Here is a 26,139-nt window from a genome sequence, read left to right as displayed (position 1 = left end):
ACATATACATACACACTTTTTTCTTAAATAATATATATATATTAATTAATAATAATAAAAATATATATATATATATATATATATATATATATACACACGCATTCACTGTTAGTTAAAATTGACATAATATCTTTATTCGGCAGGTGGATAGCAACCATACCCAATTTGTATAAATTTCTATTTTTTGTTTTTGTTTTTTTGTTTCCCATCTATGGAGCTGTGTTAGGGCTAATTATTATTATTAATTTTTTTTCACAATGTTCCGTAGTTTGCATTGATACCATTTAATTTTACGCGAGGCTTTTTATAAAAAAATTATTTTATTATTATTTTATTATTTGTTTATAGTTGTGTGTATATATATATATATATATATATATATATTTTTTTTTTTTTATCCTGCATTGATCCATTTGATTAATGTTTCCCAGCCAGGGTACCTCCAGCTGTTGCAAAACTACAACTCCCAGCATGCCCGGACAGCCTTTGGCTGTCCGGGCATGCTGGGAGTTGTAGTTTTGCAACAGCTGGAGACAAAGTGGTTGGGAAACACTGCTTTAGATTCAGCAGTTTTACTTTGTCCCAGACCTGGCCGGAAGCCCAATAAGGTCCTAGGGTGAAGCTATACAAAATCCTTGGCTGTCCGGGCATGCTGGGAGTTGTAGTTTTGAAACAACTGGAGGCACACTGGTTGGGAAACACTGCGCTTGGGTATTTGGCCATTAGTCTGGAAATATCCAGAACCCAATACTATAAAATTCCACTAATCTGGCACTTGATTGTCCCAAATCATTCAGGGCATGTATTTACCTCTCACCAGAGATCTGTCATTACCTTAGCAAGTGAAGAAACAGAGTGAATCTTCTTTTTATTTTGCACAATGGTGTCCGTAATATCTGCTACAGAAAGACCGATAGACCATGACCTCTGACCTTTACCTTTCATGACCTCCATTGCTCTGTGGGGTTAATAAAATGATATATAAAAGTAATACAATACACATATAGCAATATGTCCGTCCCCCCCCCCCCCCCCCCCCAATAATAGTGCCACCCCCGGGGCCCCTGTAGATGGTGCCTAACACTGTGCTCATCAGGATCCCCTTTTCACAATGTCCCCTGAAGTTACTTTATGGGAGGCGAACTCCGTAAGACCCTATAACCCTATAGACACGATCTATCACTCACCTGTTTGTCAGCTGCTCCTGGAAAAGCTTGGGATAGATTTTTGCGGACGTCGTGTGATTATTTGCAGGATTAGAATCTCCCCACGAGGTGACTGAAAGAAACAAATCCAAAAGGCTCAATATATTATATATATATATATATATATATATATATATATATATATATATATATATATATATATATATATGAGGTTTATTTTGCTTTTTTTTATTACTTCCTTTTGGAGAAAATATTGGGGGAAACTATTTAAAGGGGTACTCCAGTGGAAAAAAAATTTTTTAATCAACTGGTGACAGAAAGTTAAACAGATTTGTAAATTACTTCTATTAAAAAAAAAAATCTTAATCCTTCCAGTACTTTTTAGGGGCTGTATACTACAGAGGAATTGCTTTTCTTTTTGGATTTCTCTGCTGACCTCTGCTGTCCATTTTAGGAACTGTCCAGAGTAGGAGAAAATCCCCATAGTAAACATATGCTGCTCTGGACAGCAGAGGTCAGCAGAGAGCACTGTGGTGGTAACAGAAGAGAAATCCAAAAAGAAAAGCATTTCCTCTGTAGTATACAGCCGCTAAAAAGTACTGGAAGGATTAAGATTTTTTAATATAAGTAATTTAAAAATCTGTTTAACTTTCTGGCACCAGCTGAGTACCCCTTTAAGGGAGGATTACCATTACGTACTTACTGGGGGCTTCTACCTAATAGGGGGGGGGGGGGGGTTTCCTACCTACCGGGGGGCTTCTCCCTAATAGGGTGGGGGGATTCCCTACCTAACTATAGGGAGAATATCCCAATTATAAGTACTGGTAATTGGTATTGGTGAGTACTTTTTTTTTTTTTTTTTTTAAGTACTTATTAGCTGCTGTATACTACAGAGGAAATTATTTTCTTTTTGGAACACAGTGCTCTCTGCTGACATCACTAGCACAGTGCTCTCTGCTGACATCTCTGTCCATCTTAGGAACTGTCCAGAGCAGGATATATTTTCTATGGGCATTTTCTCCTACTCTGGACAGTTCTTAAAATGGACAGAGAGGTCAGCAGAGAGCACTGTGCTAGTGATGTCAGCAGAGAGCTCAGTGTTCCAAAAAGAAAAGAATTTCCTCTGTAGTATTCAGCAGCTAATAAGTACTGGAAGGATTAAGATTTTTTTTATAGAAGTCATTTGCAAATCTGTTTAACTTTCTGGCACCAGTTGATAAAAAAAAAAAAAAAAAAGTTTCCCTTTAAAAAGACGTATCGGTACTCGTACTCTGTTGCAACACTACAACTCCCAGAATGCCCGGACAGCCAAAGGCTGTCCGGGCATTCTGGGTGTTGTAGTTTTGCAACAGCTGGAGGCACCCTGGCTGAAAAACACTTAGAAAGTCAGAAAAAAAATACATAGATTAAGAAATTCTTAACAATCCAATGTTGATATAAAGCTGGGGGGCTCGTCACCTTTGTCGGCCCCTTGCTCCCCGATGACCCATCCGGTCTGTGACTCCTCAGAAGAATTGGCCATTGTCTGTACGATACGCTGAAACCTCACAGTATCCAGGTTACATCCGATCCCGACGACTTGTCTGTGCGGTAGACCACTCAGCTTCCAGGCTACATAGGTCATAATCTCCACTATAAAGGAAAACGTCATTGACATCAATTACATATAAGGGAAACACAGATCAAATACCTGGGGCGTCCCAAAAATATAACAAAATCATACACCAAGACCCCACAGATGGACGATGGACTATAAGTCACACAATGGCCAAGGGTGATCAATAGATACACTATAATATATGCCAACGTTCTGCTCTTACCAGGCTGGGAAGCGATGACCAACACGCTGTCTGGGCAATAATAGGACACGGCCGGTACAAATCCACGCAGCAGGTCCACGTTGCTTTGTAGGACCTCCAAATAGGACTGGGCGTTACTCCATGCATTCACCGTTATGACTATGACCTTGGAGCCAGCAACAGAGGACAGGTCTGAAATGAAGAACATTGATATGTATATAGTAGTTATACAGCTGTCCTTCAGCTCTATCTGTATACTGCTGCTATCTCTATAGGATCAGGATATATAGTAGTTATACACCTCTCCTCCAGCTCTACCTGTATACTGCTGCTATCTCTATGGGATCAGGATATATAATAGTTGTACACCCCTCCTCCATCTCTATCGGATCAGTATATAAAGTAGTTATACACCTCCCCTCCAGCTCTATCTGTATACTGCTGCTGGTATCACTATGGCATCAGTATATATATATAGCAGTTATATACCTCTCTTTCAGATCTATCTGTATACTGCTGCTATCTCTATGGGATCAGGATATATAGTAGTTAGACACCTCTCCTCCAGCTCTACCTGTATACTGCTGCTATCTCTATGGGATCAGGATATATAATAGTTATACACCCCTCCTCCATCTCTATCTCTATTGGATCAGTATATATAGTAGTTATACACCTCCCCTCCAGCTCTATCTGTATACTGCTGCTGGTATCTCTATGGTATCAGTATATATAGTAGTTATATACCTCTCTTCCAGATCTATCTGTATACTGCTGCTATCGCTATGGGATCAGGATATATAGTAGTTATACTCCTCCATTCCAGCTCTGTATACTGCTGCTATCTCTATGGGATAAGGATATAAATAGTAGTCACATCCCTCCTCTATGTTCACACTACATTACAGTTTTTGAAACATTTTTCCTGTTTCTGTCTTGATTTTCCCCAATCCAAAAAAAAATGGTGCTACTGTACCACAATTGTGCAAAATATGAAAAAAATTTTGTCATTTTACCAAGAATTCAGAAAACAAAATGCTGTAAATGTGTGCAATATGAAGTAAAAATTCAACATGTGAACACAATCTAAAGCCTCAATTGTAATTATGGGTCAAATCCCTTTCGCCTCATTCACTGCAGTTTGAATTAGAAAATGACTTAAAATTGCACATAATATGAACTGACCTCAACCCACTTATGAGTCTAATCAGTTCACCTGGGTGACCTCCAGCACCAGCAGCAGATATGTAGCTAAATCTAGGCTAAAAACATAGGACATTCTGTAAGAGGCAAGGGTCCTACCTTTGCTAACTTCCACATTTGGAATGGAGAAAAGTTCTAGGTCCGTAGCTCCGCCCCCTTTCGATCCGCCATCGCTGATGTCAAGAAGAACAAACTTGTCCGCAGCCCGCTGGACAAAAACATACAATAGGTCAAGTCACAAAATTCTCTTGTGGATGTGGGTTCACATAGTTGGGGGTCTACTTCCCAATATCTCTGGGGGCTCCATACCAGGGACTTCAACCCAATTGGTGGCTTCCCTACCTACAAGGGAGTATTCCCTACCTACTGGGGGGGGGGGATGGGAATTCTACCTAAAAGGGGAGATTTCCCTACTTACTGGGGGCTTCAACCCAATAGTGGTGATTCCCTACTTGTCCATATTTTGGGGGCTTCTACCTAAAAGGGGGAATCCCTACCTACCTATCTGCTGGAGGCTTTTACCTAATAGGGAAAGGGGGGGGGGAATTCCTACTAACTAGGAGCTTCTACCTAAAAAGGGAGGATTGCTTACCTACCTACCGTAGGCTTCTACCTAAAAAGGGAGGATTCCTTACCTACCTACGGTGGGCTTCTACCTAAAAAGGGAAGATTCCTTACCTACCTACCGTGGGCTTCTACCTAAAAGAGAGTATTCCTTACTTACCTACCGTGTGCTTCTACCTAAAAAGGGAGGATTCCTTACCTGCCTACTGTGGGCTTCTACCTAAAAAGGGAGGATTCCTTACCTACCTATCGTGGGCTTCTACCTAAAAAGGGAGGATTCCTTACCTACCTACTGTGGGCTTCTACCTAAAAAGGGAGGATTCCTTACCTACCTACCGTGGGCTTCTACCTAAAAAGGGAGGATTCCTTACCTACCGTGGGCTTCTACCTAAAAAGGGAGGATTCCTTACCTACCGTGGGCTTCTACCTAAAAAGGGAGGATACCTTACCTACCTACCGTGGGCTTCTACCTAAAAAGGGAGGATTCCTTACCTACCGTGGGCTTCTACCTAAAAAGGGAGGATTCCTTACCACCTACCTACCATGGGCTTCTACCTAAAAAGGGAGGATTCCTTACCTACCTATCGTGGGCTTCTACCTTAAAAGGGATGATTCCTTACCTACCAACAGTGGGCTTCTACCAAAAAAGGGAGGATTCCTTACCACCTACCTACCATGGGCTTCTACCTAAAAAGGGAGGATTCCTTACCTACCTATCGTGGGCTTCTACCTAAAAAGGGAGGATTCCTTACCTACCTACTGTGGGCTTCTACCTAAAAAGGGAGGATTCCTTACCTACCTACTGTGGGCTTCTACCTAAAAAGGGAGGATTCCTTACCTACCGTGGACTTCTACCTAAAAAGGGAGGATTCCTTACCTACCGTGGACTTCTACCTAAAAAGGGAGGATTCCTTACCTACCGTGGGCTTCTACCTAAAAAGGGAGGATACCTTACCTACCTACCTTGGGCTTCTACCTAAAAAGGGAGGATACCTTACCTACCTACCGTGGGCTTCTACCTAAAAAGGGAGGATTCCTTACCTACCGTGGGCTTCTACCTAAAAAGGGAGGATTCCTTACCTACCTACCTTGGGCTTCTACCTAAAAAGGGAGGATACCTTACCTACCTACCGTGGGCTTCTACCTAAAAAGGGAGGATTCCTTACCTACCTACTATGGACTTCTACTTAATAGGGGGAATCTCTATCTACCTATCTTCTAGGGCAGTGGTCTCCAACATGCGGACCTCCAGATGTTGCAAAACTATAACTCCCAGCATGCCCGGACAGCCGGTGGCCACTATTCTAGGGGCTTCTAGTAGATGGCTGGGCATGCTGGAAGTTGTAGGTTCTCAACAGCTGGAGGCACACAGGTTGGGAAACACAGTGCTCGGGTATATGGCTAATTTTTGGGATAAATCCAGAACCCAATAGCACAAAACTTTCATATACATCTTACTTTTACCTTTGCCGATATGGCCAATAGACAAGCCAGAGCCAAGTCTCCTCCGCCGATCACCGTGACTTTATTGTGACTTCGCGCACTGACGTCTATGCTGGACACTCCTGGAGATGTAACGGCAACGTGTTATGTCAGGAAGCAGAGTGTGCCAGCCCGTATACCCTGGGAGCCCCTCCGTATACCCTTACCATCAGTGACCCGGGAGATGAAGGACAGGAGTTCCTTCTGTCTGGCGGCTTCTTCAGCGGAGAGGGAATAGAGCGGAAGCTCCTGCTCGAAGGCTGCTGCCATTTCTTTGATCAAGCCGAGGATGGTAGACTTGGGCTGTAAGAAGTGGAACGATACAAGATGGCGGTCAGTGATGGTAAAACAACGTGTATGTGACTGCACAAAGATGGCTGCTCACCCCCCCCAGGGACAGGCCCTACAGGTCTCACACAGGATTACCCCTATAATAATCATATTCAAATAATAATAATATATAGTGCAACTGAATTTTGTTTAAAGTTTTCAAGATCTGTGTTTGCTGTCAGTGAATGCAGCCAGGAAGGATGGAAGAAATAAATGAGATAGATAGATAGGAGATAGATAGATAGGAGATAGATAGATAGATAGATAGATATGAGATAGATAGATAGATATGAGATAGAAAGATAGATATGAGATAGATAGAAAGATAGATATGAGATAGATAGAAAGATAGATATGAGATAGATAGAAAGATATGAGATAGAAAGATAGATATGAGATAGAAAGATAGAAATGAGATAGAAAGATAGAAATGAGATAGAAAGATAGAAATGAGATAGAAAGATAGAAATGAGATAGAAAGATAGATATGAGATAGAAAGATATGAGATGGAGATATGAGATAGAGATATGAGATAGAGATATGAGATAGAGATATGAGATAGAGATATGAGATAGATAGTTCTGAGATGGATAGATATGAGATAGATAGATAAAAAGATAGATAGATATGAGATATAGATAAAAAGATAGATAGATATGAGATATAGATAAAAAGATAGATAGATATGAGATAGATAGATATGAGATAGATAGATATGAGATAGATAGATATGAGATAGATAGATATGAGATAGATAGATATGAGATAGATAGATATGAGATAGATAGATATGAGATAGATAGATATGAGATAGATAGATATGAGATAGATAGATATGAGATAGATAGATAGATAGATATGAGATAGATAGATATGAGATAGATAGATATGAGATGGAGATATGAGATAGAGATATGAGATAGATAGATATGAGATAGATAGATATGAGATAGATAGATATGAGATAGATAGATAGATATGAGATAGATAGATATGAGATAGATAGATATGAGATAGATAGATATGAGATAGATAGATATGAGATAGATAGATATGAGATAGATAGATATGAGATAGATAGATATGAGATAGATAGATATGAGATAGATAGATATGAGATAGATAGATATGAGATAGATAGATATGAGATAGATAGATATGAGATAGATAGATATGAGATAGATAGATATGAGATAGATAGATAGATATGAGATAGATAGATATGAGATAGATAGATATGAGATGGAGATATGAGATAGAGATATGAGATAGAGATATGAGATAGATAGTTCTGAGATGGATAGATATGAGATAGATAGATAAAAAGATAGATAGATATGAGATATAGATAAAAAGATAGATAGATATGAGATAGATAGATAAATAGATAGATAGATATGAGATAGATAGAGATATGAGATGGATAGATATGAGATAGATAGATATGAGATAGATAGATATGAGATAGATAGTTATGAGATAGATATGAGATATAGATAAAAAGATAGATAGATATGAGATAGAAAGATATGAGATAGATAGATAGATATGAGATAGATATGAGATATAGATAAAAAGATAGATAGATATGAGATAGATAGAGATATGAGATGGATAGATATGAGATAGATAGATATGAGATAGATAGATATGAGATAGATAGTTATGAGATAGATATGAGATATAGATAAAAAGATAGATAGATATGAGATAGAAAGATATGAGATAGATAGATAGATATGAGATAGATATGAGATATAGATAAAAAGATAGATAGATATGAGATAGAAAGATATGAGATAGATAGATAGATATGAGATAGATAGATAGATAAGGAGCAACGGAACAAAAATGTGAAAGGGTCTGAAAACTTTCCCAATGTGCTGTGTATCCCTGGAGCCCTCGTCTGGACCCTCATATAGGATACACAGAATATACTGTTCATCCATTGCAGCATCTTCTATTCTTAATTCTATCTCTCCCAGTCACAACCAGTAACTCCAGTCTAGTGAGGTGATTACGGAGTGATACTGGAGTCTGGTCGCCGTCATGTGACCTGTATTATTCAGTGTGGAGCTCAGGGTATGTTACATCACATGACAATAATTGTTATGGCCGGAGCTTTGATAATGATGAGATCTATAGAGTGGTCGCCATAGCAACAAGATTCCTGTCCTCAGAGCCCCTATGGAAAATGAAAGCACTGACCCGACTGGTTGCTATGGGCAACAGCTCCACTTCTCCCTTGCACCAGTTTTGATCCCGGTCCCTGGTCATGATTACTTACATGGCTCCAGTTCTGCAGATACGGCAAATAGATCCGGCCATGACTATCTATGTGCTTCCCAACTCTGATCCCCATGATCTGCGTCGGCTTCAGAAAACAGAGCGGTGGGGCGAACGGGTGAGAATCCAGGAGCCACAGGCAGATGGGGATGTTATAGGAGCTTCCTGAGGACATAATGGTACATGTATATAGACTGTGGTATATACCGTGTACGTATATAGACTGTGGTATACACCGTATACATATATAGACTGTGGTATACACCGTATACATATATAGACTGTGGTATACACCGTATACATATATAGACTGTGGTATATACATATATAGACTGTGGTATACACCGTATACATATATAGACTGTGGTATACACCGTATACATATATAGACTGTGGTATACACCGTATACATATATAGACTGTGGTATACACCGTATACATATATAGACTGTGGTATACACCGTATACATATATAGACTGTGGTATACACCGTATACATATATAGACTGTGGTATACACCGTATACATATATAGACTGTGGTATACACGTGTACATATATAGACTGTGGTATATACATATATAGACTGTGGTATACACCGTATACATATATAGACTGTGGTATATACCGTATACATATATAGACTGTGGTATACACCGCATACGTATATAGACTGTGGTATATACCGTATACATATATAGACTGTGGTATACACCGTATACGTATATAGACTGTGGTATACACCGTATACATATATAGACTGTGGTATACACCGTATACATATATAGACTGTGGTATACACCGTATACATATATAGACTGTGGTATACACCGTATACATATATAGACTGTGGTATACACCGTATACATATATAGACTGTGGTATACACCGTATACATATATAGACTGTGGTATACACCGTATACATATATAGACTGTGGTATACACCGTATACATATATAGACTGTGGTATATACCGTATACATATATAGACTGTGGTATACACCGTATACATATATAGACTGTGGTATACACCGTATACATATATAGACTGTGGTATATACCGTATACATATATAGACTGTGGTATACACCGTATACATATATAGACTGGGGTGTTATCATCCTGTGCCCCAAGTGTCATCGTCCTGTGCCCCAAGTGTCATCGTCCTGTGCCCCAAGTGTCATCGTCCTGTGCCCCAAGTGTCATCGTCCTGTGCCCCAAGTGTCATCATCCTGTACCCCAAGTGTCATCATCCTGTACCCCAAGTGTCATCATCCTGTACCCCAAGTGTCATCATCCTGTACCCCAAGTGTCATCATCCTGTACCCCAAGTGTCATCATCCTGTACCCCAAGTGTCATCATCCTGTACCCCAAGTGTCATCATCCTGTACCCCAAGTGTCATCATCCTGTACCCCAAGTGTCATCATCCTGTACCCCAAGTGTCATCATCCTGTACCCCAAGTGTCATCATCCTGTACCCCAAGTGTTATCCTGTGCCCCAAGTGTCATCATCCTGTGCCCCAAGTGTCATCATCCTGTGCCCCAAGTGTCATCATCCTGTGCCCCAAGTGTCATCATCCTGTGCCCCAAGTGTCATCATCCTGTGCCCCAAGTGTCATCATCCTGTGCCCCAAGTGTCATCATCCTGTACCCCAAGTGTCATCATCCTGTACCCCAAGTGTTATCATCCTGTACCCCAAGTGTCATCATCCTGTACCCCAAGTGTCATCATCCTGTACCCCAAGTGTCATCATCCTGTACCCCAAGTGTCATCATCCTGTGCCCCGAGTGTCAGTCAGGGTGTCACTATTTAGGACATGATGTTCTATTACCCTGGAACTTCATGGGAACTGTTCCTGAGAGATTCAACAAATCCTTCTGAGATCCATCTTTAAATGCTGAAAAAAATAAATAAATAAAAGTTATTGCCCATTATAAGATTTTGACCAAGTGACAGGATGAGAATGTAACAGTGTAAAGCAGCTCTGGAGAAATGAATGACGCAGATAAGAGGTCGTCCATGAAGGAAGCCGATCATCTGCCAGCGATAGGGTACGAGAAAGGAGTGCAGCCCCCGGGCACCATCCAATGGTTTATCTGCTATATAGGACCTGCAGGTGAATACATAGATCAGTGCTTCCCAATCAGGGTGCCTACGCCTGTAACTACAACTCCCAGCATGCCCGCATCCCAGCATGCCCACAGCGAGTAGGAGTACCGATACTTCTTTTCAAGTACTCAACAATTCCAATGACTTATATATTATTTTAATGTCATGTGACAGCAGAGGAGGCTCTACACTATGTGATGCCTTAGGAAAATGTCAAATAGGAGGCCATCACTGACCCTCATAATAAATAATGCCACCTGCAGTTATGTAGGGAATCCCCCCTATTAGGTAGAAGCCCCCAGTAGGTAGGGAATCCCCCCGTATTAGGTAGAAGCCCCCAGTAGGTAGGGAATCCCCCCTATTAGGTAGAAACCCCCAGTAGGTAGGGAATCCCCCCTATTAGGTAGAAGCCCCCAGTAGGTAGGGAATCCCCCCTATTAGGTAGAAGCCCCCAGTAGGTAGGGAATCCCCCCTATTAGGTAGAAGCCCCCAGTAGGTAGGGAATCCCCCCTATTAGGTAGAAGCCCCCAGTAGGTAGGGAATCCCCCCTATTAGGTAGAAGCCCCCAGTAGGTAGGGAATCCCCCCTATTAGGTAGAAGCTATATGTAGTTATCTTTGCAGTCACTTACTGTAGGTGTCCATGGAATAGAGGAAGTTGGGGAAGGCTCGGTGGACATCCTTTAACTCTTCGATGGTCAGGTCCCGAAATTTATACTGTGAGGGTAAAGAAGAAATTATTCATGAGGATTCTCCATCAGATATCAAGTTGGGAAAGGTTTATTAACAGCTACAGAGGCGAGAAAAACTGGGATCTGTACAACACTAGTTATCAGTATAGTACTAGTTATATGTGTATCAGTATACAGTAGTACTAGTTATATGATGTATCAGTATACAGTAGTACTAGTTATATGTGTATCAGTATACAGTAGTACTAGTTATATGATGTATCAGTATAGTGTACAGTAGTACTAGTTATATGTGTATCAGTATACAGTAGTACTAGTTATATGATGTATCAGTATACAGTAGTACTAGTTATATGATGTATCAGTATAGTATACAGTAGTACTAGTTATATGATGTATCAGTATAGTATACAGTAGTACTAGTTATATGATGTATCAGTATAGTATACAGTAGTACTAGTTATATGATGTATCAGTATAGTATAGAGTAGTACTAGTTATATGTGTATCAGTATACAGAAGTACTAGTTATATGATGTATCAGTATAGTATACAGTAGTACTAGTTATATGATGTATCAGTATACAGTAGTACTAGTTATATGATGTATCAGTATAGTATACAGTAGTACTAGTTATATGATGTATCAGTATAGTATACAGTAGTACTAGTTATATGATGTATCAGTATACAGTAGTACTAGTTATATGATGTATCAGAACAGTATACAGTAGTACTAGTTATATGATGTATCAGTATAGTATACAGTAGTACTAGTTATATGATGTATCAGTATAGTATACAGTAGTACTAGTTATATGATGTATCAGTATAGTATACAGTAGTACTAGTTATATGATGTATAAGTATAGTATACAGAAGTACTAGTTATATGTGTATCAGTATAGTATACAGAAGTACTAGTTATATGATGTATCAGTATATAGTAGTACTAGTTATATGATGTATCAGTATAGTATACAGTAGTACTAGTTATATGATGTATCAGTATAGTATACAGTAGTACTAGTTATATGATGTATCAGTATAGTATACAGTAGTACTAGTAATATGATGTATCAGAATAGTATACAGTAGTACTAGTTATATGATGTATCAGTATAGTATACAGTAGTACTAGTTATATGATGTATCAGTATAGTATACAGTAGTACTAGTTATATGATGTATCAGTACAGTATACAGTAGTACTAGTTATATGATGTATCAGTATAGTATACAGTAGTACTAGTTATATGATGTATCAGTATAGTATACAGTAGTACTAGTTATATGATGTATCAGTATAGTATACAATAGTACTAGTTATATGATGTATCAGTATACAGTAGTACTAGTTATATGATGTATCAGTACAGTATACAGTAGTACTAGTTATATGATGTATCAGTATAGTATACAGTAGTACTAGTTATATGATGTATCAGTATAGTATACAGTAGTACTAGTTATATGATGTATAAGTATAGTATACAGAAGTACTAGTTATATGTGTATCAGTATACAGAAGTACTAGTTATATGATGTATCAGTATAGTATACAGTAGTACTAGTTATATGATGTATCAGTATACAGTAGTACTAGTTATATGATGTATCAGTATAGTATACAGTAGTACTAGTTATATGATGTATCAGTATAGTATACAGTAGTACTAGTTATATGATGTATCAGTATACAGTAGTACTAGTTATATGATGTATCAGTACAGTATACAGTAGTACTAGTTATATGATGTATCAGTATAGTATACAGTAGTACTAGTTATATGATGTATCAGTATAGTATACAGTAGTACTAGTTATATGATGTATCAGTATAGTATACAGTAGTACTAGTTATATGATGTATAAGTATAGTATACAGAAGTACTAGTTATATGTGTATCAGTATAGTATACAGAAGTACTAGTTATATGATGTATCAGTATATAGTAGTACTAGTTATATGATGTATCAGTATAGTATACAGTAGTACTAGTTATATGATGTATCAGTATAGTATACAGTAGTACTAGTTATATGATGTATCAGTATAGTATACAGTAGTACTAGTAATATGATGTATCAGTATAGTATACAGTAGTACTAGTTATATGATGTATCAGTATAGTATACAGTAGTACTAGTTATATGATGTATCAGTATAGTATACAGTAGTACTAGTTATATGATGTATCAGTATAGTATACAGTAGTACTAGTTATATGATGTATCAGTATACAGTAGTACTAGTTATATGATGTATCAGTACAGTATACAGTAGTACTAGTTATATGATGTATCAGTATAGTATACAGTAGTACTAGTTATATGATGTATCAGTATAGTATACAGTAGTACTAGTTATATGATGTATCAGTATAGTATACAGTAGTACTAGTTATATGATGTATAAGTATAGTATACAGAAGTACTAGTTATATGTGTATCAGTATAGTATACAGAAGTACTAGTTATATGATGTATCAGTATATAGTAGTACTAGTTATATGATGTATCAGTATAGTATACAGTAGTACTAGTTATATGATGTATCAGTATAGTATACAGTAGTACTAGTTATATGATGTATCAGTATAGTATACAGTAGTACTAGTAATATGATGTATCAGTATAGTATACAGTAGTACTAGTTATATGATGTATCAGTATAGTATACAGTAGTACTAGTTATATGATGTATCAGTATAGTATACAGTAGTACTAGTTATATGATGTATCAGTATACAGTAGTACTAGTTATATGATGTATCAGTATAGTATACAGTAGTACTAGTTATATGATGTATCAGTATAGTATACAGTAGTACTAGTTATATGATGTATCAGTATACAGTAGTACTAGTTATATGATGTATCAGTATAGTATACAGTAGTACTAGTTATATGATGTATCAGTATAGTATACAGTAGTACTAGTTATATGATGTATCAGTATAGTATACAGTAGTACTAGTTATATGATGTATTAGTATACAGAAGTACTAGTTATATGTGTATCAGTATAGTATACAGAAGTACTAGTTATATGATGTATCAGTTAGTATAAGTAGTACTAGTTATATGATGTATCAGTATAGTACAGTAGTACTAGTTATATGATGTATCAGTATAGTATACAGTAGTACTAGTTATATGATGTATCAGTATAGTATACAGTAGTACTAGTTATATGATGTATCAGTATAGTATACAGTAGTACTAGTTATATGATGTATCAGTATACAGTAGTACTAGTTATATGATGTATCAGTATTACAGTAGTACTAGTTATATGATGTATCAGTATACAGTAGTACTAGTTATATGATGTATCAGTATAGTATACAGTAGTACTAGTTATATGATGTATCAGTATACAGTAGTACTAGTTATATGATGTATCAGTATACAGTAGTACTAGTTATATGATTATCAGTATACAGTAGTACTAGTTATATGATGTATCAGTATAGTATACAGTAGTACTAGTTATATGATGTATCAGTATAGTATACAGTAGTACTAGTTATATGATGTATCAGTATACAGTAGTACTAGTTATATGATGTATCAGTATAGTATACAGTAGTACTAGTTATATGATGTATCAGTATAGTATACAGTAGTACTAGTTATATGATGTATCAGTATACAGTAGTACTAGTTATATGATGTATCAGTACTAGTATACAGTAGTACTAGTTATATGATGTATCAGTATAGTATACAGTAGTACTAGTTATATGATGTATCAGTATAGTATACAGTAGTACTAGTTATATGATGTATCAGTATAGTATACAGTAGTACTAGTTATATGATGTATCAGTAGTACAGTAGTACTAGTTATATGATGTATCAGTACAGTATACAGTAGTACTAGTTATATGATGTATCAGTATAGTATACAGTAGTACTAGTTATATGATGTATCAGTATAGTATACAGTAGTACTAGTTATATGATGTATCAGTATAGTATACAGTAGTACTAGTTATATGATGTATAAGTATAGTATACAGAAGTACTAGTTATATGTGTATCAGTATAGTATACAGAAGTACTAGTTATATGATGTATCAGTATATAGTAGTACTAGTTATATGATGTATCAGTATAGTATACAGTAGTACTAGTTATATGATGTATCAGTATAGTATACAGTAGTACTAGTTATATGATGTATCAGTATAGTATACAGTAGTACTAGTAATATGATGTATCAGTATAGTATACAGTAGTACTAGTTATATGATGTATCAGTATAGTATACAGTAGTACTAGTTATATGATGTATCAGTATAGTATACAGTAGTACTAGTTATATGATGTATCAGTATACAGTAGTACTAGTTATATGATGTATCAGTATAGTATACAGTAGTACTAGTTATATGATGTATCAGTATAGTATACAGTAGTACTAGTTATATGATGTATCAGTATACAGTAGTACTAGTTATATGATGTATCAGTATAGTATACAGTAGTACTAGTTATATGATGTATCAGTATAGTATACAGTAGTACTAGTTATATGATGTATCAGTATAGTATACAGTAGTACTAGTTATATGATGTATAAGTATAGTATACAGAAGTACTAGTTATATGTGTATCAGTATAGTATACAGAAGTACTAGTTATATGATGTATCAGTATATAGTAGTACTAGTTATATGATGTATCAGTATAGTATACAGTAGTACTAGTTATATGATGTATCAGTATAGTATACAGTAGTACTAGTTATATGATGTATCAGTATAGTATACAGTAGTACTAGTAATATGATGTATCAGTATAGTATACAGTAGTACTAGTTATATGATGTATCAGTATACAGTAGTACTAGTTATATGATGTATCAGTATACAGTAGTACTAGTTATATGATGTATCAGTATACAGTAGTACTAGTTATATGATGTATCAGTATAGTATACAGTAGTACTAGTTATATGATGTATCAGTATACAGTAGTACTAGTTATATGATGTATCAGTATACAGTAGTACTAGTTATATGATGTATCAGTATACAGTAGTACTAGTTATATGATGTATCAGTATAGTATACAGTAGTACTAGTTATATGATGTATCAGTATAGTATACAGTAGTACTAGTTATATGATGTATCAGTATAGTATACAGTAGTACTAGTAATATGATGTATCAGTATAGTATACAGTAGTACTAGTTATATGATGTATCAGTATAGTATACAGTAGTACTAGTTATATGATGTATCAGTATACAGTAGTACTAGTTATATGATGTATCAGTATACAGTAGTACTAGTTATATGATGTATCAGTATACAGTAGTACTAGTTATATGATGTATCAGTATAGTATACAGTAGTACTAGTTATATGATGTATCAGTATAGTATACAGTAGTACTAGTTATATGATGTATCAGTATAGTATACAGTAGTACTAGTAATATGATGTATCAGTATAGTATACAGTAGTACTAGTTATATGATGTATCAGTATAGTATACAGTAGTACTAGTTATATGATGTATCAGTATACAGTAGTACTAGTTATATGATGTATCAGTATACAGTAGTACTAGTTATATGATGTATCAGTATACAGTAGTACTAGTTATATGATGTATCAGTATACAGTAGTACTAGTTATATGATGTATCAGTATACAGTAGTACTAGTTATATGATGTATCAGTATACAGTAGTACTAGTTATATGATGTATCAGTATACAGTAGTACTAGTAATATGATGTATCAGTATAGTATACAGTAGTACTAGTTATATGATGTATCAGTATACAGTAGTACTAGTTATATGATGTATCAGTATACAGTAGTACTAGTTATATGATGTATCAGTATACAGTAGTACTAGTTATATGATTTATCAGTACAGCATACAGTAGTACTAGTTATATGATGTATCAGTACAGCATACAGTAGTACTAGTTATATGATGTATCAGAACAGTATACAGTAGTACTAGTTATATGATGTATCAGTACAGTATACAGTAGTACTAGTTATATGATGTATCAGTATACAGTAGTACTAGTTATATGATGTATCAGTATACAGTAGTACTAGTTATATGATGTATCAGTATACAGTAGTACTAGTTATATGATGTATCAGTATACAGTAGTACTAGTTATATGATGTATCAGTATAGTATACAGTAGTACTAGTTATATGATGTATCAGTATAGTATACAGTAGTACTAGTTATATGATGTATCAGTATAGTATAAAGTAGTACTAGTTATATGATGTATCAGTATAGTATACAGTAGTACTAGTTATATGATGTATCAGTATAGTATACAGTAGTACTAGTTATATGATGTATCAGTATACAGTAGTACTAGTTATATGATGTATCAGTATACAGTAGTACTAGTTATATGATGTATCAGTATACAGTAGTACTAGTTATATAATGTATCAGTATAGTATACAGTAGAACTAGTTATATGATGTATCAGTATACAGTAGTACTAGTTATGATGTATCAGTATACAGTAGTACTAGTTATGATGTATCTGTATACAGTAGTACTAGTTATGATGTATCAGTATAGTATACAGTAGTACTAGTTATATGATGTATCAGTATACAGTAGTACTAGTTATGATGTATCAGTATAGTATACAGTAGTACTAGTTATATGATGTATCAGTATACAGTAGTACTAGTTATGATGTATCAGTATACAGTAGTACTAGTTATGATGTATCAGTATAGTATACAGTAGTACTAGTTATGATGTATCAGTATACAGTAGTACTAGTTATGATGTATCAGTATAGTATACAGTAGTACTAGTTATATGATGTATCAGTATACAGTAGTACTAGTTATGATGTATCAGTATAGTATACAGTAGTACTAGTTATATGATGTATCAGTATACAGTAGTACTAGTTATATGATGTATCAGTATACAGTAGTACTAGTTATATGATGTATCAGTATACAGTAGTACTAGTTATATGATGTATCAGTACAGTATACAGTAGTACTAGTTATGATGTATCAGTATACAGTAGTACTAGTTATGATGTATCTGTATACAGTAGTACTAGTTATGATGTATCAGTATACAGTAGTACTAGTTATGATGTATCAGTATAGTATACAGTAGTACTAGTTATATGATGTATCAGTATACAGTAGTACTAGTTATGATGTATCAGTATAGTATACAGTAGTACTAGTTATATGATGTATCAGTATACAGTAGTACTAGTTATGATGTATCAGTATACAGTAGTACTAGTTATGATGTATCAGTATAGTATACAGTAGTACTAGTTATGAAGTACCAGTATAGTATTTGTCACATGATGTAGGTATCAGTATAGTATACAGTAGTACTAGTTATATGATGTATCAGTATAGTATACAGTAGTACTAGTTATATGATGTATCAGTATACAGTAGTACTAGTTATGATGTATCAGTATACAGTAGTACTAGTTATGATGTACCAGTATAGTATACAGTAGTACTAGTTATGAAGTACCAGTATAGTATTTGTCACATGATGTAGGTATCAGTATAGTATACAGTAGTACTAGTTATATGATGTATCAGTATAGTATACAGTAGTACTAGTTATATGATGTATCAGTATAGTATACAGTAGTACTAGTTATATGATGTATCAGTATAATATACAGTAGTACTAGTTATATGATGTATCAGTATACAGTAGTACTAGTTATGATGTACCAGTATAGTATTTGTCACATGATGTAGGTATCAGTATAGTATACAGTAGTACTAGTTATATGATGTATCAGTACAGTATACAGTAGTACTAGTTATATGATGTATCGGTATAGTATACAGTAGTACTAGTTATATGATGTATCAGTACAGTATACAGTAGTACTAGTTATGATGTATCAGTATACAGTAGTACTAGTTATATGATGTATCAGTATAGTATACAGTAGTACTAGTTATATGATGTATCAGTATAGTATACAGTAGTACTAGTTATATGATGTATCAGTACAGTATACAGTAGTACTAGTTATATGATGTATCGGTATAGTATACAGTAGTACTAGTTATATGATGTATCAGTATAGTATACAGTAGTACTAGTTATATGATGTATCAGTATACAGTAGTACTAGTTATATGATGTATCAGTATAGTATACAGTAGTACTAGTTATGATGTATCAGTATACAGTAGTACTAGTTATGATGTATCAGTATACAGTAGTACTAGTTATGAAGTACCAGTATAGTATTTGTCACATGATGTAGGTATCAGTATAGTATACCGTAGTACTAGTTATATGATGTACCAGTATAGTATACAGTAGTACTAGTTATATGATGTATCAGTATAGTATACAGTAGTACTAGTTATATGATGTACCAGTATACAGTAGTACTAGTTATATGATGTATCAGTACTGTATAGTATTTGTCACATGATGTAGGTATCAGTATAGTATACAGTAGTACTAGTTATATGATGTATCAGTACTGTATACAGTAGTACTAGTTATATGATGTATCGGTATAGTATACCGTAGTACTAGTTATATGATGTACCAGTATAGTATACAGTAGTACTAGTTATATGATGTATCAGTATAGTATACAGTAGTACTAGTTATATGATGTACCAGTATACAGTAGTACTAGTTATATGATGTATCAGTACTGTATAGTATTTGTCACATGATGTAGGTATCAGTATAGTATACAGTAGTACTAGTTATATGATGTATCAGTACTGTATAGTATTTGTCACATGATGTAAGTATCAGTATAGTACTAGTCATAAGCTCCTAGTATCAATTATCAATGAGATCAGGACTAGAGATCTCATATTGGTTTCTGCTCACTAGTAGTTCTCCTATACTGACACTAGTTGGGATCAGTGCTGAGCTGATCAACTAGTTCTGCTGGGTCTTGTAGTTCTCCTTTGGCGCCAGTAACAATCAGGGGGGTCGCCCGCGCTGCTCTGTATTAGTTATAGTAATTGTCACGTGACGCTGGGATCAGTCCACTACTAGTTAGTTCTGGGGGGAGCTCAGTCGCAGTCACGTGACGATAAATAATAAGTTATAAAGGTTGTAAATCTTCACCTTCCCGAGCCGCTGCCGCATCAGCTCCGCACTGAACTCCATGTCTCCCCGGGGCCCCGGGCTTCTCTTCCTGCTTCCTCTCCTGAGTCCGGGACAAGCGGCGGGGAGGAGCCGCCAACATGACGGGGTGCCCGGCCCGGCTACTGCTCTCCTCCCCTCCGCTATATAATGGTATAAAGGACGTCCTCCTGTGCTGTGCACACCTGAGACACTGTACCGAAACCTGCCCTCAGATACTGCACCGAACACCTGAGACACTGTACCGAAACCTGCCCTCAGATACTGCACCGAACACCTGAGACACTGTACCGAAACCTGCCCTCAGATACTGCACCGAACACCTGAGACACTGTACCGAAACCTGCCCTCAGATACTGCACCGAACACCTGAGACACTGTACCGAAACCTGCCCTCAGATACTGCACCGAACACCTGAGACACTGTACCGAAACCTGCCCTCAGATACTGCACCGAACACCTGAGACACTGCACCGAACACCTGAGACACTGTACCGAAACCTGCCCTCAGATACTGCACCGAACACCTGAGACACTGTACCGAAACCTGCCCTCAGATACTGCACCGAACACCTGAGACACTGTACCGAAACCTGCCCTCAGATACTGCACCGAACACCTGAGACACTGCACCGAAACCTGCCCTCAGATACTGCACCAAACACCTGAGACACTGTACCGAAACCTGCCCTCAGATACTGCACCGAACACCTGAGACACTGCACCGAACACCTGAGACACTGTACCGTAACCTGCCCTCAGACACTGTACCGAACACCTGAGATACTGTACCGAACACCTGAGACACTGTACCGAAACCTGCCCTCAGATACTGCACCGAACACCTGAGACACTGTACCGAAACCTGCCCTCAGATACTGCACCGAACACCTGAGACACTGTACCGAAACCTGCCCTCAGACACTGTACCGAACACCTGAGACACTGTACCGAAACCTGCCCTCAGATACTGCACCGAACACCTGAGACACTGTACCGAACACCTGAGACACTGTACCGAAACCTGCCCTCAGATACTGCACCGAACACCTGAGACACTGTACCGAAACCTGCCCTCAGATACTGCACCGAACACCTGAGACACTGCACCGAAACCTGCCCTCAGATACTGCACCGAACACCTGAGACACTGTACCGAAACCTGCCCTCAGATACTGCACCGAACACCTGAGACACTGTACCGAAACCTGCCCTCAGATACTGCACCGAACACCTGAGACACTGCACCGAAACCTGCCCTCAGATACTGCACCGAACACCTGAGACACTGCACCGAACACTGCCCTCAGATACTGCACCGAACACCTGAGACACTGCACCGAAACCTGCCCTCAGATACTGCACCAAACACCTGAGACACTGTACCGAAACCTGCCCTCAGATACTGCACCGAACACCTGAGACACTGTACCGAAACCTGCCCTCAGATACTGCACCGAACACCTGAGACACTGCACCGAAACCTGCCCTCATATACTGCACCGAACACCTGAGACACTGCACCGAAACCTGCCCTCATATACTGCACCGAACACCTGAGACACTGTACCGAAACCTGCCCTTAGATACTGCACCGAACACCTGAGACACTGCACCGAAACCTGCCCTCAGATACTGCACCGAACACCTGAGACACTGTACCGAAACCTGCCCTTAGATACTGCACCGAACACCTGAGACACTGCACCGAAACCTGCCCTCAGATACTGCACCGAACACCTGAGACACTGTACCGAAACCTGCCCTCAGATACTGCACCGAACACCTGAGACACTGTACCGAAACCTGCCCTCAGATACTGCACCGAACACCTGAGACACTGTACCGAAACCTGCCCTCAGATACTGCACCAAACACCTGAGACACTGCACCGAAACCTGCCCTCAGATACTGCACCAAACACCTGAGACACTGCACCGAAACCTGCCCTCAGATACTGCACCAAACACCTGAGACACTGCACCGAAACCTTCCCTCAGATACTGCACCGAACACCTGAGACACTGCACCGAAACCTTCCCTCAGATACTGCACCGAACACCTGAGACACTGTACCGAAACCTGCCCTCAGATACTGCACCGAACACCTGAGACACTGTACCGAAACCTGTCCTCAGATACTGCACCAAACACCTGAGACACTGTACCGAAACCTGCCCTCAGATACTGCACCGAACACCTGAGACACTGTACCGAAACCTGCCCTCAGATACTGCACCGAACACCTGAGACACTGCACCGAACACCTGAGATACTGTACCGAACACTGCCCTCAGATACTGCACCGAAACCTGCCCTCAGATACTGCACCGAACACCTGAGACACTGCACCGAACACCTGAGATACTGTACCGAACACTGCCCTCAGATACTGCACCGAAACCTGCCCTCAGATACTGCACCGAACACCTGAGACACTGTACCGAAACCTGCCCTCAGATACTGCACCGAACACCTGAGACACTGTACCGAAACCTGCCCTCAGATACTGCACCGAACACCTGAGACACTGTACCGAAACCTGCCCTCAGATACTGCACCGAACACCTGAGACACTGTACCGAAACCTGCCCTCAGATACTGCACCAAACACCTGTCCTCACACCTCATACACTGCACCAAACACCTGTCCTCACACCTCATACACTGCACCAAACACCTGTCCTCACACCTCATACACTGCACCAAACACCTCACACACTGCACCAAACACCTGTCCTCACACCTCACACACTGTACCAAACACCTGTCCTCACACACTGCACCAAACACCTGTCCTCACACCTCATACACTGCACCAAACACCTGTCCTCACACCTCACACACTGCACCAAACACCTGTCCTCACACCTCACACACTGCACCAAACACCTGTCCTCACACCTCACACACTGCACCAAACACCTCATACACCTGTCCTCACACCTCATACACTGCACCAAACACCTGTCCTCATACACTGCACTCACACGCTGCACCAAACACCTGTCCTCACACACTGCACCAAACACCTGTCCTCACACCTCATACACTGCACCAAACACCTGTCCTCACACCTCATACACTGCACCAAACACCTGTCCTCACACCTCATACACTGCACCAAACACCTGTCCTCACACACTGCACCAAACACCTGTCCTCACATCTCATACACTGCACCAAACACCTGTCCTCACACCTCATACACTGCACCAAACACCTGTCCTCACACCTCATACACTGCACCAAACACCTGTCATCACACCCTGCACCAAACACCTGTCCTCACACACTGCACAAAACACCTGTCCTCACACACTGCACCAAACACCTGTCCTCACACCTCATACACTGCACCAAACACCTGTCCTCACACCTCATACACTGCACCAAACACCTGTCCTCACACCTCATACACTGCACCAAACACCTGTCCTCCCACCTCACACACTGCACCAAACACCTGTCCTCCCACCTCATACACTGCAAACACCTGTCCTCACACCTCATACACTGCACCAAACACCTGTCCTCACACCTCATACACTGCACCAAACACCTGTCCTCACACCTCATACACTGCACCAAACACCTGTCATCACACCTCATACACTGCAACAAACACCTGTCCTCACACACTGCACCAAACACCTGTCCTCACACCTCATACACTGCACCAAACACCTGTCCTCACACCTCATACACTGCACCAAACACCTGTCCTCACACCTCATACACTGCACCAAACACCTGTCCTCACATCTCATACACTGCACCAAACACCTGTCCTCACACCTCATACACTGCACCAAACACCTGTCCTCACACCTCATACACTGCACCAAACACCTGTCCTCACACCTCATACACTGCACCAAACACCTGTCCTCACACACTGCACCAAACACCTGTCCTCACACCTCATACACTGCAAACACCTGTCCTCACACCTCATACACTGCACCAAACACCTGTCCTCAAACACTGCACCAAACACCTGTCCTCATACACTGCACCAAACACCTGTCCTCATACACTGCACCAAACACCTGTCCTCACACCTCATACACTGCACCAAACACCTGTCCTCACACCTCATACACCTGACCTCATACACTGCACCAAACACCTGTCCTCACACCTCATACACTGCACCAAACACCTGTCCTCACACCTCATACACTGCACCAAACACCTGTCCTCACACCTCATACACTGCACCAAACACCTGTCCTCACACCTCATACACTGCACCAAACACCTGTCCTCACACCTCACACTGCACCAAACACCTGTCCTCACACCTCATACACTGCACCAAACACCTAGTACTATCTATGAATTGGGACCTGCCTGTCCGAGCACGGATAGGTCAGCATGTCATTGGGACAGTGTTCTATCGGTCATTAAATCGTAGTGCAATCTTTAACACCATGTGACCACCTTCTTGACCTGTATATTCTGGTTTATAGTCAGAGGCTGTGGACTGGAGGAGTATTTTACATTACTGTAATTCATATTTATGAAGCAGCTTTGTAGTCTGCAAGGTACTTGCCTTATATGAATATACCCTAATGCAGTATATCCCAACCAGGGTGCAAAACTACAACTCTCAGCATGCCAGGACAGCCAAAGGCTTTGCACAAGTGTCCAATAGCTTCAGCCTAGGACCTTATTGGGCTTCTGGCCAGGCCTAGGACAAAGTCAAGCTGCAGAATCTAAAGAAGTGTTTCCCATCCAATGTGCCTCCAGCTGTTGCAAAACTACAACTCCCAGCATGCAGGGACAGTCAAATACAGGATATAAGTCAGGATCAGTACAGGCTAAGTCATGTAATGTATGTACACAGTGACCCCACCAGCAGAATAGTGAGTACAGCTCTGGAGTATAATACAGGATATAACTCAGGATCAGTACAGGATAAGTAATGTAATGTATGTACACAGTAATTCCCCTGTATATGTAGAATGGTGATAAGGTGGACAATGGCGCTGTATACCTCTGACGTACTTGACGTGATGAGGAGACTACAGAACATGCTGCTGAACAGGAATCTCTGCACATTTTTTATTGTGATATTATATTCCATCAAGTTGTATTTCCGGTTCGGTGATTCTTCAGCAGACAATCTAGTAACATGTGGTAAGTGCACTTAAGGATTGCAGACAACCCTAGTTATAAAAAAAACCTTACATAGGCGTCACAAACATCTGTACCGGGAGAGATCTATATTATACTTAATATTCAATGACATGGGGGAAAAAAAACTACAAAATTCATAATACGGAAAGGGGAAAAGTTCATAAATCCTCTTTTATTGTACAAATAATTTATTGATCTTTCCGTTCTCAGAACACGATCC

General features: G+C 38.7%; 1 protein-coding gene across 6 annotated transcripts in view; it reads right to left on the bottom strand.

The window, feature by feature from the left end:
* The window catches only part of UEVLD (UEV and lactate/malate dehyrogenase domains), a 28,276-nt gene extending 2,389 nt beyond the window's left edge, over nt 1–25,887 (bottom strand). Inside the window, exons 1-11 of one of the 6 annotated variants that reach the window (XM_056527822.1) lie at nt 25,777–25,887; nt 11,575–11,659; nt 10,667–10,732; nt 8,833–8,996; nt 6,382–6,517; nt 6,197–6,297; nt 4,268–4,376; nt 2,987–3,157; nt 2,625–2,798; nt 1,188–1,278; nt 835–958 (exon numbers count right to left, since the gene is read on the bottom strand). In XM_056527822.1, the coding sequence (XP_056383797.1) occupies nt 835–958; nt 1,188–1,278; nt 2,625–2,798; nt 2,987–3,157; nt 4,268–4,376; nt 6,197–6,297; nt 6,382–6,517; nt 8,833–8,996; nt 10,667–10,732; nt 11,575–11,659; nt 25,777–25,866 (1,311 nt within the window). In that variant the 5' untranslated portion in view covers nt 25,867–25,887. Of the gene's footprint in view, nt 1–834; nt 959–1,187; nt 1,279–2,624; nt 2,799–2,986; nt 3,158–4,267; nt 4,377–6,196; nt 6,298–6,381; nt 6,518–8,483; nt 8,709–8,832; nt 8,997–10,666; nt 10,733–11,574; nt 11,660–20,512; nt 20,622–20,755; nt 20,907–25,776 lie in introns of those variants that run through there. The other 5 variants (XM_056527823.1, XM_056527825.1, XM_056527826.1 and 2 more) reach the window with 5 other exon arrangements.
* Between the last annotated feature and the right edge of the window lie 252 nt (nt 25,888–26,139).

This window comes from Hyla sarda, chromosome 6 (genome assembly GCF_029499605.1).
Source record: "Hyla sarda isolate aHylSar1 chromosome 6, aHylSar1.hap1, whole genome shotgun sequence".
NCBI classification, from domain to species: Eukaryota; Metazoa; Chordata; class Amphibia; order Anura; family Hylidae; genus Hyla; species Hyla sarda.
Note: the sequence above shows the minus strand (reverse complement) of the source record. Positions and strands in the feature narration are given on the sequence as shown.